The sequence below is a fragment of the Pollachius pollachius genome, assembly GCF_949987615.1.
Source record: "Pollachius pollachius genome assembly, chromosome: 10".
Lineage (NCBI taxonomy): Eukaryota > Metazoa > Chordata > Actinopteri > Gadiformes > Gadidae > Pollachius > Pollachius pollachius.
In genome coordinates, this window is record NC_136943.1 from 5,876,514 (window position 1) to 5,891,636 (window position 15,123).

At 49.0% G+C, this 15,123-nt stretch overlaps 2 protein-coding genes across 2 annotated transcripts in view; both read right to left on the bottom strand.

Moving 5' to 3' along the window:
• Window positions 1–9,420, bottom strand: part of LOC307081628 (putative methyltransferase NSUN7) — a gene marked incomplete at both ends in the record, with an annotated part of 26,429 nt that extends 17,009 nt beyond the window's left edge. Inside the window, 2 exons of the mRNA XM_079744879.1 lie at window positions 3,661–3,719; window positions 9,093–9,420. Of these exons, the coding sequence (XP_079601005.1) occupies window positions 3,661–3,719; window positions 9,093–9,420 (387 nt within the window). The remainder of the gene's footprint in view (window positions 1–3,660; window positions 3,720–9,092) is intronic.
• Window positions 9,421–12,754: 3,334 nt separating this feature from the next.
• LOC307081687 (neuronal acetylcholine receptor subunit alpha-9-II-like) overlaps window positions 12,755–15,123 on the bottom strand; it is a gene marked incomplete at its 3' end in the record, with an annotated part of 46,649 nt that continues 44,280 nt past the window's right edge. The window contains exons 4-6 of the mRNA XM_079744944.1: window positions 14,875–15,055; window positions 13,832–14,183; window positions 12,755–13,467 (exon numbers count right to left, since the gene is read on the bottom strand). Coding sequence (XP_079601070.1) covers window positions 12,755–13,467; window positions 13,832–14,183; window positions 14,875–15,055 — 1,246 coding nt within the window. The remainder of the gene's footprint in view (window positions 13,468–13,831; window positions 14,184–14,874; window positions 15,056–15,123) is intronic.

Sequence of the window (15,123 nt, forward strand, 5' to 3'; positions counted from 1 at the left end):
CACGGGGCCTCGGTGTGGACTCTGAAGGTCCATCCATCCTCCATCATGACTGGAGAACCGGGTTCTGCGGAGAAGGGGCTTGCATTTGTGTCTTTACACTGTGGGACATTCTATTGGAAGACGTACCATTGTTGTTGTTGTTTTTGTTGCTGTGATAACATTTGTTTATGATTGGATTGAGTTGTGAAATGTGCTGTGTGACACAGTTGAAAAAAGACATGCACAACCACACAGACACACACACACACACACACGCATACACTATGCGCACACCTGCAAGTAAAAACACACTAACGTCGTGCCTTGCCAAGACCTTGTTACTGCTTCTTAATTAAACACAGGAGGACGCCATATTCCCTATCATAGAGCCCCTTAATTCCCCCTCTCTCTTTCTCTCTCTTTCTCCTTCTCCCTCTCTCTCTCTCTCTCTCTCTCTCTCTCTCTCGCTTGCTCTCTTTCACTCTCTCTGTCTCTCTTTCTCTCCTTCTCTTTCTCTTTCTCCCCTCTTTCTCGCTTCCTCTCTCTCTCTCCCTCTCCCGCTCTCTCTCTCTCTGACTCTCCCACTCTCTCCCTCTCTCTTCATCTCTCTTCCTCTCTCTCCCTCTCTCGCTCTTCCTCTCTCTCCCCCTTCTATTCCTCCCTCTCTCTCTCTCTCTCTCTCTCTCTCTCTCGCTATCTCTCTCTCTCTCCCCAGGGTGTTAGCATGGTATTAGCAGCAGATGGTGTTGCAGAGCAACAGATTGCCGTGGCCTCAATGGTGGAGCTAATGGGCCGCGGAGCTAGCCGCAGCAGGCTACGCTGCGCCATCGCACCGAGGAATTAGCCGCTGCTCATTATGCATTCCAGGGGCTTTTTAATTCAGCTTTTTTTAACAATTTGGAAAGGTCGATCGGAGGGATATTAAGGCTGGGCCAACCTCTCCCTGCAGTGTCGTTCCCTCGACCCATCCCGCCCTCTATGATTGGTCCAGGCCCAGCCTTGGAATGAGGCGAGCGTGCGGGGGGGGGGGGTTCTTTGTTATTGCGTTGCCCAGCAACAAGGTCCCGCGGCGGGGGCGAAGAGCTGAACATGCGTCACCTATAGAAGAAGCTCTCTGACATCAGGGACCTGGCAGACATGACAACATACAGCTGCCCTGACAGGTGGCACAGTGAGGGGGGCAGGCCCCCCCAACACAAAGGCACGCGTGGTCCGGGGAGGAAGACTTCGTCACGTCAGAAGCGAATTTCAACTTTCTCTTGACTTCTTGAAACTAATTTCAGCAGGGCTTACTCCACTGTGTCCCCGGGGGCCTGTTTCATTGGTGGATGTGTCAGTGGACCTAATCAACCCCCCTTCCCCCTAGATTGCATATTGGAAGTCATGCTATTTCTGTCCTTTGCAGGATTTGTGCTTCAATTCCTCCCTCGGATGCGATCACATGCGCTGCAGGCGGTTTTCCACACAGCAGGTCCATCTAGACCTTGCCCCCCCCCCCCCCCCCTATTTACTACTAATCAGCTCTCTCTACCTTTTCCCTCTCTCTTTCTCTCTCTCTCTCTCTCTAGCTCTCTGTCCCTCTGTCTCTCTCCCACCCTTTCTCCCCACTCACTCTCTCATCCTCTTTCTCTCTCCCTCCCTCTCCCTCTCTCCCTCACTCAACCTCTCTCTCTCTCCCCTCTGTCTCTCTCTCTATCAAGGTTGAACTTTATAGATGCCAGCGGTGTAAAATGGGGTGAGAGTGAGTTCCTCAGAGGGCCTCATTGCGTCTGTGGGCTTTATTGTCTCGCCAGAGGGATGCAGAGTAACGACCTGCCACCTCCACATAGGGAGGGCCATTCATTTCACCCCGGGCTGTAATTCACCAGGGCTACTGTGTGTGGGGGTGTTTGTGTGAGTGTGTGTGTATGTGTACGTGTATGTGTGAATGGCTGTACCTGTGTGTTTGTGTGTGTTTGTGAGTGTGTGTGTGTAGGTGTAGGTGTGTGTGTGTGTGTGTGTGTGTGTGTGTGTGTGTGTGTGTGTGTGTGTGTGTGTGTGTGTGCGTGTGTGCGCGTGTGACCTGAATGTTCAGGAATGCCCAATAGCTTGCCTAATATTACTCCCTTCAAGTGTGCCAGGAAGGTAAATGCATGGGCAAAAAAACATCTGCAAATGTGCGGGACATGTCTTCATCTGTGTGTGGGTGGGCTGTGTGTAGATCGCGTGACACGGGGCTCTCAGTGACTCTGCTGTGCTCCACTGAGGCGCTGATCAATTAAGCAAACATCGTTTAGGGCACCTGCTAATGGGGCCCCGCCCCATTGCAGGGGAGCTGTGTCCTTTCCAGTGCCACTGTGTCTGGATCCATGCATGAATTACCATGTAATCGCCATACCTTTAAACTACAATCCATCAACATTACACCGGACATTTACCCGCGGGGTTGCCGGGTTCATGTAACCTTGACGACGAGCAAGACTCCGGCGGCATCGCCCCGCCGTCCGACACGGTACTCACAGTGCGAGGAGCGGAGGGGGTGCCTGCCTCCCAGGAGCAGGCTACCTATCTCCCCGTCTGTCTATCAGCTGTCACTGATGTGTGTTTGGAGGTGAAACGGTGAAACGTGAGCTACACAACACTAAAAGACTGATATATAGACCTGCTTCTTGCACAGTGGTTGTGCTTGCATGAAGGCTCTGTGTCCAGTGATCCTACCGATGTAAGGAGCTCCATGACTTCTGGGGATCTTCATAATGAGGTCATCGGTATAATGTAGGGGGCGACATCAGCCCCCGTACATCTTGGGTGCAGAGATTCACGTCCGATACGCTTCCCTCTGGTGCCTCTTCGACCCACAACGATGTGCACAATGATGTGCCTAAAGTAGATCTGCCTTTCATCATAGCCAATCAGTCTTGATCGCCTTGAACTGCGCTCATTTAAATCCCGAAGCAATGACAAAGGTACTCGAGGGGGAGAATGTACAGTTGAGTCTGACCATACGTACCCCGTAATGTTCTGCAGTCCAGGAACCTGCTGTGGCTAAATACACAGCTGTTAGCCTCAGCATTCAACCCAGAACCCAGACGAGCGTGTTGGAGAAGGCCACTAAGCACGCCCAGAGCCTGAATCAAAACCGTTGCCCCCCTCGGCAGAGTTGTTACGCCATTTTGCTTGCTAAATAATGGGCCTATGTGTTAGAGAAAGTGGCGAAAAAAAAGAACAAAAACGACGGTTTCTTGATTTTTGATGTATGCCTCCTTTGATTGTGGAGGAGGATGTGAAGGACTAGCGGTGCTCTGTGAGTGATGCAAGGAGGCTGTGATACAGAAACTGAGCTGTAACTGATCAGAGGGGGGAGGACGAGAAGCAGCGGTTCCTGTCATTGAGTCGGGAGTATGGCAGTTGGGGAAAAGCCGTGTTGAGTACACACGGCTTTTCCCCACAACGTAGGCAACGGAACGGGATATTTTAAGCTTTCAGTTTTAGGCTGCCTTGACTGGATTTGATTGTCAAGATTTGTCAAACTACTGTTTTCATAGGACCTCATTTTGCACTGCAACTTCAATTTGATGCTGACTGCGGTGAAATGGTGATTTTGGTTTGTTCCACCTGGGTGTTCCTGTCTTGTGTGTGTTCATTTTTTAAACCCTAATGATTTAGCTCAAAACCAGGAACCCACTTGAGGTTCTCACTCACCATCGGTTGAGCCAGGTAAAAGCAGCTGTCAATCAAGATGTCCTCCAGTAGTTCTTGATCTGTGCGAGAGAAGACATGGAGTCTTTGATTATTGGAATACCCATTGGACCAGCGCATTAACATACAGACAGACTGGAAGATATACAGCACAATTAGAGCACCTGACATGGGGAGTACAAAATAAATGACATTGACAAACTGGCAATGCAAATGATTTGAAGGACAAATCCATACGTCGAAAAAGGGAGAAGGAGGCATCGACAATTGAAGCGAGTTTCCCCGAGGCAGCAAAAAAAACACAAGATCACAGTGCTTTAGTGTCAAGAGGAAGCTAATTCAATTACATGGTGAATGGGGTGTAATTTCCAGTGATTAAAGAACCATTTGTTGTCTGACAGGGTGAACCGAGACTCAGTAATAACTTGCCTAATTTCATTCTCAGATTGTGTTTGTGCGTGTGGACCGACAGTCAGCGTTCGGGACAGATGCCCACGCACACTGTGGAATCAGTCAAACACAATTGGCCGACGTGTGTGTGTAGAAGACGTGCTTATTGAATAAAACACATTAACCCAGCTACCAGTGGCTATCACTGTGTCACTTTGCCACAAATGTGTATAAAATGGAGAAATGTGTGGACAAAGGACTGGATTAGAGTATGGATAGTTTAAATGGTGTATGAATCAACATGGTTTGATGGCTCACGTCCTTTATCAAACATTTGATGGTGGAGCTATATAAGCATACTATTCCATTCTACCTGCAGACAGACACAATCACACACACACACACACACACACACACACACACAGGAAAGCTTCCTAAAGCCCACAAATGTCTTCCTTTAATACTGAAACACAGAGAAGATTCAAAAGTGTCTTTGTTTAAGCGTGTGCGTGTGTGTGTGTGTTTGTCTGCGTGTGTGTGTCTCTGTGAAAGTACCCTTTTTTGTGTAGCACCATGGCAACAGTCACAACTGCTCAGCCGTCATAACATCGCAAATCATGTTAAATGGCCTACAACACAAACGTATACTCGCGCACACCCAGACACACACTCATAAACCGAGCAAGATGTATGCACTCACACACAAACAGACACACACACACACACACACACACACACACACACACACTCATAATCGCAGAAAGATACGTCCATAAACCCTCACAGACACACACACACACACACACACACACACACACACACACACACACACACACACTCATAAACCCAGCAAAATGCATGCATGCACACTGCCAGACACACACACAAGCTGTCATTTGTAACAGGCATTGGTCAATAGGTTGCACTGATGGTATTACTGGTTTGAGGTCAGTTAAGCCCCAGGGAAAGAAACACTTGCTGCCCACAGTCAAGCAAAAAAATAACTAGAGTGGGTCAGCCTATAGGAGCCTCTAGAGGTAATGTGGTCCTCCCCACACATACATCAACCACAGAGAACAAGGGAACAGCCAATAGAGCAGATTACACTAAAGAGCCCAAGAACTCAACGTTCCTCGATTGCTTTTTAGTCTTAATAACACGTTCTCCTAAATGCGGCAAATATCCAAGACATCCTACAAAGGGTTCAGGACTGATTGTGCTCCAAGCCAGGGGGAAGCGCCCATTCTCACCAGGGACTGGGTAATGCGAAGGCCATTTCAGCGGCTCTGTGGCCATTGTCTCGTTCACACACAATGAGCGGTGAGTGATGAATGACTGCAGTTAAATAAATCTACCATTTAGGGGCTGGGGGCTGAATGCTGGCTGCCCTTGGCCTCGATCAAACCCTGCTCTGCCAAGTGGTCTGCGGACTGCAGATCACGGACCAGAAGACACAGAAGGAGGCAGAGATGTGCCTGCGACCATTCAGTCCAGTAGCCTTGGACACCGTGGTGACCATATATCTTGTTATGTTCACCTATACGTAATACTCCCATTGGGCTTCAGGTGTATTTGCTGAAGCGCGTCCAGAGACTAGCCTCAAGGACAGATCCAGGGCGCGTTTGTTCATCTGTCCCCTGCGGCAGGCTGACTCTAGCTCCAACCCCAGCCACCACCACCACCTCCCCAACCGTCCGTCCGTCTGTCCTTCCATCCATCCATCCATCCATCCATCCGTCAAGGTTCCCCGGCCGTCTGGTGCCGCTCTTGCAAACATTGAGCCGTAAAAACAGCAATGGGAGCGCAGAGCGAATAGGAGGGAGGAGAGAAGGCAGCCTGGGGTGGAGGGGGGAGAGAGCTCACATAGTTAGCCACAAGGCTTTTTGTGTGTCTTGCCTTCTCCCAGATTCCACTCATGCCTCTATGGCTGCAGGGAGGCGGCTGCCATTCGAGCGGCCGTGACTGCGCAATTAGCCGCTGGAGAAGTGATCAAGGTGGTAATTAGTGAGCAAGCGATGGCACGGGGAGGTAGACTGGAGGCTCGGCTTTCATGAGGACTGGGGGGGGGGGTCCAAGACTTGAGGGGTCTTAATCCCCCAGAAGAAAGAATATATAATATAATAGAAAGAACAGCGGGAAAAGGAGGTTTCTATCTGTAAATCTGAATATGTAGAAATTGATCGACCCTCAACCGCACAATGCTTATCTAAAGTGACGTTTTATCTGAGGCAGACTATTGATCAGGGCAGCGTATTTCAGCATCGATCGCATGTGCCGGCGACAGGGCAGCCGGGTGCCCTCGACCCCCCCCGCAAAGCTTACTGTTGGCTTTCTGTTGTTTAGAGCTGATAAGAGTTATAATCACAAGATCAATAACACAGGGGCTCATTGCCGTTTTCCTTTGCAAGTTTTCTGCCGTTGAGGCATTTCTGCTCGAGGTTAAGACCTGACCTTAGCTCAATTTTGGATCGGTCTTCCATTTGGCAGTGCAGGTATCATGTGTATATGTGTGTGTGTGTGTGTGTGTTTGTGTGTGTGTGTGTGTGTGTGTCTGCGTGTGCGTGTGTCTGTGTGTGTGTGTTTTTGTGTGTGTTTTGCGCCAGGCCACACGCAAGCTCATGTGTCTCTAAATCAGTGTGTGCACCTGAGGTTGGTCTGGGGAGGGAGGGAAGGAGGAGAGATTAACACTCCCTGACTTACGGCCTCTGTCATCTGAACCCCTGCTTCTAATTTCATGACACAGGAAGTGCCCATGAATCCATCACACATGCCCCTCCCCACACACACTCACACACACACACTCACACACAGAAATGATGTGACGATCAGTCCGTGCAAAGTAATTATGTTCAAATAAATACACTTTAACAGACCGACATATACACCCGAAGTAAACACTCCTGACAGGTATTTTTTAACTCTCACACACACACACACACACACACACACACACACACACACACACACACACACGTTGAAAATAACAGACACAAACAAAATTTCTCATACATAAACAGACATATACACACAGAAACACAAACACAGACAATGAAAAAAATATACATAGACACACACAAAGAAAGCCACACTCAAACTCAGACGCCGACAGAACGATGAATACACCAGACTTAGGGTTAGTCATCTTCTGGTAATTGGTACCTTTTGTCCCCCAGTAATGTTGAACACAGGTTTTCCAATTAAAATGTTGAAGACCGCTTTTGGTTACAAAAGAAAGTGTTGCTGCGATCGTATCAGCTATTCAGTATCTAATAAGCTCTACCCCGATCCAAGCTCTTCCAACTCCCCGCCAATCTACTCCTTCATTAGCCTTATCGTCTCCATCCCATTATCCGTCCGGCCGTCGCGAGCCAAATGAGCTCATTACCCACGAGACGTTCAGGTGGACGCCGATATTGACATAGTGGGGCAGGTGTAATGAGGTGGCACTGATACCCCCCCCACACACACACACGCACACACACACACATACACGCACACAGAAGGACACACACACAAAAACACACATGCACAGATACACACACACACACGGACAAGACTAGTCTTGTCTTGGGCCCTAACCCATAATGAGGGTGAAATTGAAACAAAAAACAAAAGGCATGTAAAGGGTCTGTAGGCTAGATTTGAGTTATAATGAGAGAGAGAGAGCAGAAAGAGAAGCCAGATTTTGAAACAAAAGAACCCAAAAAAAGTCCTCTCCCATCCTTCCTACCTAAAAGTTATCCTCAGCATTTCATTCAGAAGCTGATGAATGGCTCTGGCATTTCGAAAAAATGACACTAAAATTAATGATTTCAAATTTTGCACAAATGTAACACCTTTATAGGAAGGGTTTCAAATTTGGAGAAACCAGCCATAATAACCTTTGTCTTTTTTCTGTGATGAAATCAACTGAAATCATCAATGGGGTTCACACTGGTCAAACCAAATTGTGTTTGATGAAAACAACACATTTCCTTATTTGCCTCTCATTCCAAGTGTATAGCTGGTTAAGTACAACTTAAACCAACAGCTTTTCTCTAAATAAAGACAGCCCCTCACCTATAAGGAGCGGTGAGAGGTGGACGGTGGAGCTTTGGGTGGAGGTGGGCGGTGGGTGGGGGAGAGAGGAGGGTATGGAAGTATGGCAGAGCAAGATTAGTAATGACAGCGGTCTGGAACGCATTCAAACCCCTCATGCGTGGAGAACGAGGAGGAATCGATTCCATCCAGACGATAGCTCCCTGATGCTCATAACGAACCCCCGTCCCGACTGTGTTCGACTTCATAAAGCCCCCCCCTCCCCCCATCCTGCCTCTCTCTCTCTCCTCTCCACTCACCCACCACTTCTCCACATAACTGATTAACTGATTATGGGGAAAAATAGATTTGCTGCAATATACACAACTCCCCTCTGCAATTTAATTATTCGTTTTGGTCTATTCGTTTCCGCCCCTCGGCCCTTATCAATTTATCTCCATCCAATTCCATTTGCCAATTCACTTCACCTTGGCCATTTGTTCAGATACTAACCGATGTTACCTTGGTTGGCCTGGGCCAACGGGGACTTTTTCCTTTGGTTCTCAAATAGGTTTGCTGTGTAGGTGGTAGGGAGATGGCCAGGGAGGACAGAAGGAAGCAAGGTAGGGAAGAAGGAAGAAGGGAAACAAGGAAGGAAGATAGGGAACTATGTAGGTAGGAAGGGAGCAAGGTACAGAGGAAGGAGGGAAGGAAGGGAACAAGGAAGGAATATAGGGAACTATGTAGGTAGGGAGGGAGCAATGTACAGAGGAAGGAAGGAAGGAAGGAAGTGAACAAGGAAGGAAGATAGGGAACTATGTAGGTAGGGAGGGAGCAATGTACAGAGGAAGGAAGGAAGGAAGGAAGGAAGGGAACAAGGAAGGAAGATAGGGAACTATGTAGGTAGGAATGGAGCAAGGTGCTGCGGAAGAAAGGAAGGAGAGAAGGAGGGAAAGAAGGAAGGGAACAAGGAAAGAAGAAAGGAAGGGAGGGAGGAAGGGCGCAAGGAAGGATCGAAGGACTCTTACATTTCAGTGTGTTGAAGGCCAACTCGTAGGCTGCCAAGTCCGTCCCCCCCTCCTTGACCTTGGGTAGGGCAGAGCCTCCTTGCTTGCCATAATTGACCAGCCGGTGAGACGCAGGCTTCTGCTGGTGATTGTTCTGGAAGATGGCGGCTGCCAACAGGTACACACGGTCAGGGAACCCCGGCTGGCCGCTAGCAGGGGCTGCGAAGAGCTCCGCATGAGGAGGAGGGCTCTGCTTGGCGGCGGAGTCGTCCATCAGAGATAATGGCTTGAGAGCAGGCATCTGGGTGCCAGCATTTGTCTTTGGCCGTCTGGGGTTATGCCTCACCATGATGTCACCGCTGTGTGTGCCTCCTCTGGACAGCTCGAGATGAACACCTCTGAGAATCCTTAACAACAAAAGTGTACGCCAAATGTTTGAAAAGAGGATTTTTTTTATGTTAAGTTCAGCAAACAGATCTATTTGTATGTCTACCACATCTAATGGTTATAAAAATGTGATTAATCAGAATATGGTTCTTGTCAAATTAAGAATTTGAATAATATCAAGAGATAATACTATACGCAGTGCACACATTGTGTGTGCGCGGTTCGCGTGTGTGTGCGTGTGTGTGTGTCTCTGTTCGTCTCTGTCTGTTTGTGATCAAAAGTAGTATTTCTAATTAATCACTTTCTACTGAGTAGTTCACACTTGTTGAACATTAAAATCAAAATAAACGGTACATTACCTTGTGAGTTTCTGGTTTTCCTTCCCAAAAGTGTGATGACGTATCCAGAAGCCCTCATACTATCAATCGAGGTTCGTTATCCATTACCCACGTTTCTCCGTTAACGATCACAGTATCCTAACGTTACTCTCCCCGAGTTTTTACTCAACTTTCAATCGTAAAACATCTCTTCTAAACCCTCTCGGACCAACGGGTCGAAAACGATCGACGCATCCAATGATGTGGCGAACGTACAGCCTTCCTGGCTACTACTTTCACCCCAGCCGTCACAAAATAATCGGTCAATAATTAACAACATTAGACTTTTTTGTTTTGTTTTGTTGAAACCTTGTTTCGGACTGAACGCGAACTTCCTCAGGAACGCGGATCTCCTCGGCCCCAGCACCCCTTGGTCACCATGGCGACCGGGTGAATCCGCGGTCCTCCGGGCGAGTCCCTGGTCCTGTTGACACAGCGTCGAGCTGTGGTAAGTTGCTGGGTTCAGCAATGCATTCGCAACACTTACAGCCGCGTTGACAGCGAGTTCTACCATAGAGCCAAACGCAATTGTTTTTACTCGTTGGGGGACAATAAAAAAAATAAAAAGTCCTGTCAGTTCCATCCAGATCGTTGATCTTTATTTGTATCTGAACTGAAGCATGATTTATTTTCATCATCATTATTAATGTTACAATGTGGTCTGCGATGGGGCCTGAGACTATTGCATAGAGGTAACACACGATGTTTGTGGGTGCCTTATTTTATGCACACACACACACACACACACACACACACACACACACACACACACAAAAAGACGTTCACGCACCCGCGCGCGCACGCACGCACACACACACACACACACGCACACACAGACATGCATTCTATTGATGCAAATGATTCATTTTCCATTCAGGGAGTCTTCGTGCTCCCTCTGTGGGGGGCATCGACATCCGAGAACACTCCCATCAGACGTGTCATCAGAATAAAAGTGATTATCATTCAGTGACCCTTCCCTTAAAGCCCAACTTGTATTGACCGTGCCAGCCTATCGCAGCCAACGGACACACCCCCTCACTGTGGGGGGCAATGCAGGCATGTACCTGTCACGTTTACAAGTGGTTTTCATGGTCACGTCATTGCCTCAACGTTTGTAAAGAGACGTTTTATGCCCTGCCAGCCCACTTAGTAGTCCTCTAGTCAACGGAGTGTTCTTGCTGACTCGGTCGGATCACATCCTGTGAGCTGCTCCTCATAAAACATTGAATACAAGTTGAGGCACAATTGTCGTCATCCTGGGCTCCTTAGGCTCCATACATGTCACAAATCAGCCACACGCACGCACTCACGCACGCAGCCACACACACACACACACACACACACACACACGCAAGTCACTAGCTGTGATATGACACGCTAAAGTAGATCAAGCGTTTTTTACGTGTATTTGTTTTTTTGTGTGTCTATCCACCTGTGCTAATGACATGCTTCCCGCGCGCTTTGCTTGCTCTGTGATTGGAGCGGCGGTGGTCGTTAATGAAGCGGAGCCGTGCAGCTGGGTGCCCTGATTGCAAGTGTTCAAAGCTGCTCGGTTCAGACAAAATGTCGACTGCATCAGAATATTGTGACTGTTTTCCAAGTGCATCAGCGGTTTGGCAGTAAAAAAAACTCCAGGTAGGTTTAAGTTAACTCAAGAAATAAAGAAATAAATGTGCTACATATATTGGTAATTAGCCCATATAAATATCAAATAGGGTCTACATTAAAATAGGCCATATAGCTCCGCATAATTAGACAAAGTCGTCATGATGTCCTCGCCTCAATCTGTAGGTGTGCGGGCCCTCAAAAGTGGTAATAAAATCCCGCTCCCGATCTATTTTGACGTGATCTTCTCCTGACCTACACTTGTTCAGTTAACGGTTATACTATTGGTTGTGTTGTGTAGAAAAAAAAATTAAGAATGAAAACTGCGCATGTGCAAGAAGGTAGTCCTGGCTGATGGGAGAGCATTGCCCTCTGCTGGTGACATCACGTTACTGTAATGGGGTCCTGGTATTTACTGTATTGCATGTCATTGGGCAATTGCTTAACCATTACCTGGTCTCGTTGGAAATGATTAACTAGCCGTTGACCCAGCAATTTGACAGAACTTCCTCACCATTACTAGATAGACTAGGGGGGGAGATGAAAACATTTTGTAGATAACGTTAAACCCCCTTTTAAAACGTTAACATTTCACATGACGCTTATTAGGCTACGCTGTAATATTGTTGAGAACAGGTGCATTGCATCCTGTACCCCAGTACATCCTTCCACTTGTACTTTATGCTCCCTCGCTGTAGGTGAGGTAGACCTACAGTAGGCTTTTGGGGTGGCGGGTCGTGCTCTATTATTAATGACCCGTGTTGGCTTACAGCCCCGTCCCTCTCCCTACAGTAACATGGCTCATCTGTTAGCTGCTAACCACATGAAGTCTGGACAGGAAGATGATTAGTCTGTGTTTTGACATGTTTTATATTCAAAAACATTATCCTTATTGGTTGAGCTGTAAAAGTATGTAAACACCAGTTGAAATACATTAAGACGTAGTTGAATGAATGGTGGATGTGCATTGTGCATAAAAGTTAGAGCTACAATGTGCGCGGTGGTAACATTTTCATTAACACATTTTCTTTGGGGTGACTAAAACCATTAATCAATAGTTTTTGTAGCTTATTAAACAAAGACATTATTAGGAGGAATATATGACTATGACATATCAAGTTTAAGCTGCCCTACTGAATCTGTTGGCGAAATAAAAGACCCAGATAAGTAACGACAACGATATCGATGCGTAAAACCCCCAGGGGGAATGACATCATCTTTTGGAAGCGCTCCAAGTCAGCGTCCCTCGTTGAGACCGACGCAAGCCAGCGGGGCTGGTTGCGGGGGAAATCGACCGCTTGCTGCGTGGTCGGGTCACGGCGCCCTGCCCATAATGAGGATGCTCATGAGGAAGACCATGGCGAAGAAGATCCACATGAAGAAGCGGTCCATGACCTTGGCCACCTTCTTCCACTCGGCCCCCTTGGCGCACGTGGCCCGCTGCTCGCGGAAGCAGTTGGCGATGTACTCCACGTTGCGCACCAGTTTGGGCTCCACCCCCGGGATGCCGTCGCCATGGCTACAGAACACGCAGGGGCCAAAGGTAATGGCGGGGCCCAGGAGCAGGGAAGGGAGGGGCTTCTGGTCCTCGGGGCAGCAGGGGGGCTTCTGCTCGTCCGCGCAGCAGAGCTTGCGGCCGGGGTCCTCGTAGCAGGACAGGGGGTCCCTCTCCTCACGGGGGATGTGGTGCTGGGGCTTCCCCCGGGGGAGGTGTTGGGCCCTGGGCGTCTGGGGTCTGGGGGGCCGGAGGTGCTTGAGCTCCTTGGGAGCCCCGCGGCCCGCCCGGGCGGGGTCGGGGCCCGGGCTGTGATCGTCGAGCTGGAGGTGGGAGGAGGAGGTGGGCGAGGAGGTGCAGTTCTCGCCGACCTCGTAGACGAAGAAGATCTTGGACATGTAGTCAATGATGAGGACTTTGGCCCACTGGGGGACGGGCTTGGCCTCAGCGCTGCAGAAGTGGATGTTCATGATGAAGATGGTGAGTGCCGTGGACGCGGTGATCATGGTCATGGTGGCGATGTAGTACTTTCCTGGTGGGCACAGGGAGAATATGGACACAGCGGTGGAACATGTATTGTATACTGAATGGATCTTAGAATATTTGAAGAATGCTTGAATGCTAAGAATGTGTTTATCACGGACAGTTTTTTCCGAAATCTTTCTTGGTATCAAATCTTTTGAACCTGTGGTATTTTTTTATACCAGTTCCTTTCGTCTGGTGGAGTCTGTGCACAGAGGTTAGACAGCACTAAACACACCTTGACACCAAATGAAAGCCATAGGACTAAGATAACCGATTTTTCAATGTTCTTTTAAAACTCTCAGCCAATGAAATGGCCGCCCAGACAGACCGGCAGACCGACAGACAGACAGACAGACAGACAACCCTCGTACCAATGAGCGGCACGCTCTCTGAGGGCGGCATGCTCTCGGCCACCATGAGCTGGAAGACGGTGAGCGCCAGCAGCACGGTGACGCCCAGGGACACCTTCTCCCCGGAGTCGGCGGGCAGGTAGAAGCCCAGCGGCGCCAGGAAGGAGATGAGGAAGCAGGGCAGCAGCAGGTTGAAGATGTAGAAGGAGGAGCGTCTCTGCAGCAGCACGGTGTAGGTGATGTCCGGGTAGGGGTCGGAGCAGCAGCCGTACATGATGACGTTCTTGTGGGCCGGCATGCCGTGGCACTCCCACTCCACGTTCTCCACGAAGTCCGACAGGTCGCCGCCGTCCATCGCCATGGCGATGTCCACCTGTCGCCCCGGGGGGTCAGACGGAGTGTGTGTGAGGGCCGGTGTGGTCTGATGTTAGGAAACCTTAGAAAGGTTTGACGTGTGACGTCAGACCCAAAACCCTGCGAAAAAACCCCTGCTTAACGACCGTCAGACATGACATGTTACAGACATGGGAAGAACTTGCCAATTGCTAGCATATAGCATCTGCGTGGGGTATCAAACCCACGTCACCAGAGAAGCAAGGCAGCAGGTTTGCCCACGGTGCTAGACCATGACACAAGGGTTAATGTTGTACACGTTAAATAGTAATGACCCGTGGGATTCTTATCTCTCCACAATAACGATGTCTGCATCACACGCTCCTTAAGCCCCGCTTGGCTCAACATACTATTCCCCGTTCGTCAAGGCAGAGCGGTTTGAGCTTGTTATATCCGGTATAGTCGGGAAGTAAAGATTGAAGAAGGAACCACTACTTTGAGAAGCTTTCATCCTAAGCCACTGTGTATATATATATTTTGCTTCATGTCAATAATGAGCAGGTTGTGAGGCTCGAGGGTGTCTACAGTACAGTCAGACTGTGGACTGTGGTATCAAACGCTCAACCTGTTGGCTGGGAGTCAAACACCCTAACCCCCATACCTTTCCTGTCCCCAAACACAGAAGAAGAAACTAACCTGAGTTTAGACATGGTTCTGGCCGTGGTTCTGACCTGGTTCCCGTTGTAGGTCCAGGACCCGAAGGTGAGGTTGCACTCCTGGCTGTCGAAGGGGAAGTAGGAGACGTCCACCACGCAGGAGCTCTTGGTGATGGCCGGGGCGTCCCAGGTGATCTCTCCGTTGTAGCGCAGCACCACGTTGGTGTCCATCGGGCCCGAGAAGTCGTCATCAGCCCTGGAGGAGAGAGGGACGCCACCACACTATGAGGACACTCGCTACTCGGACGGTCATACGGTAACGCT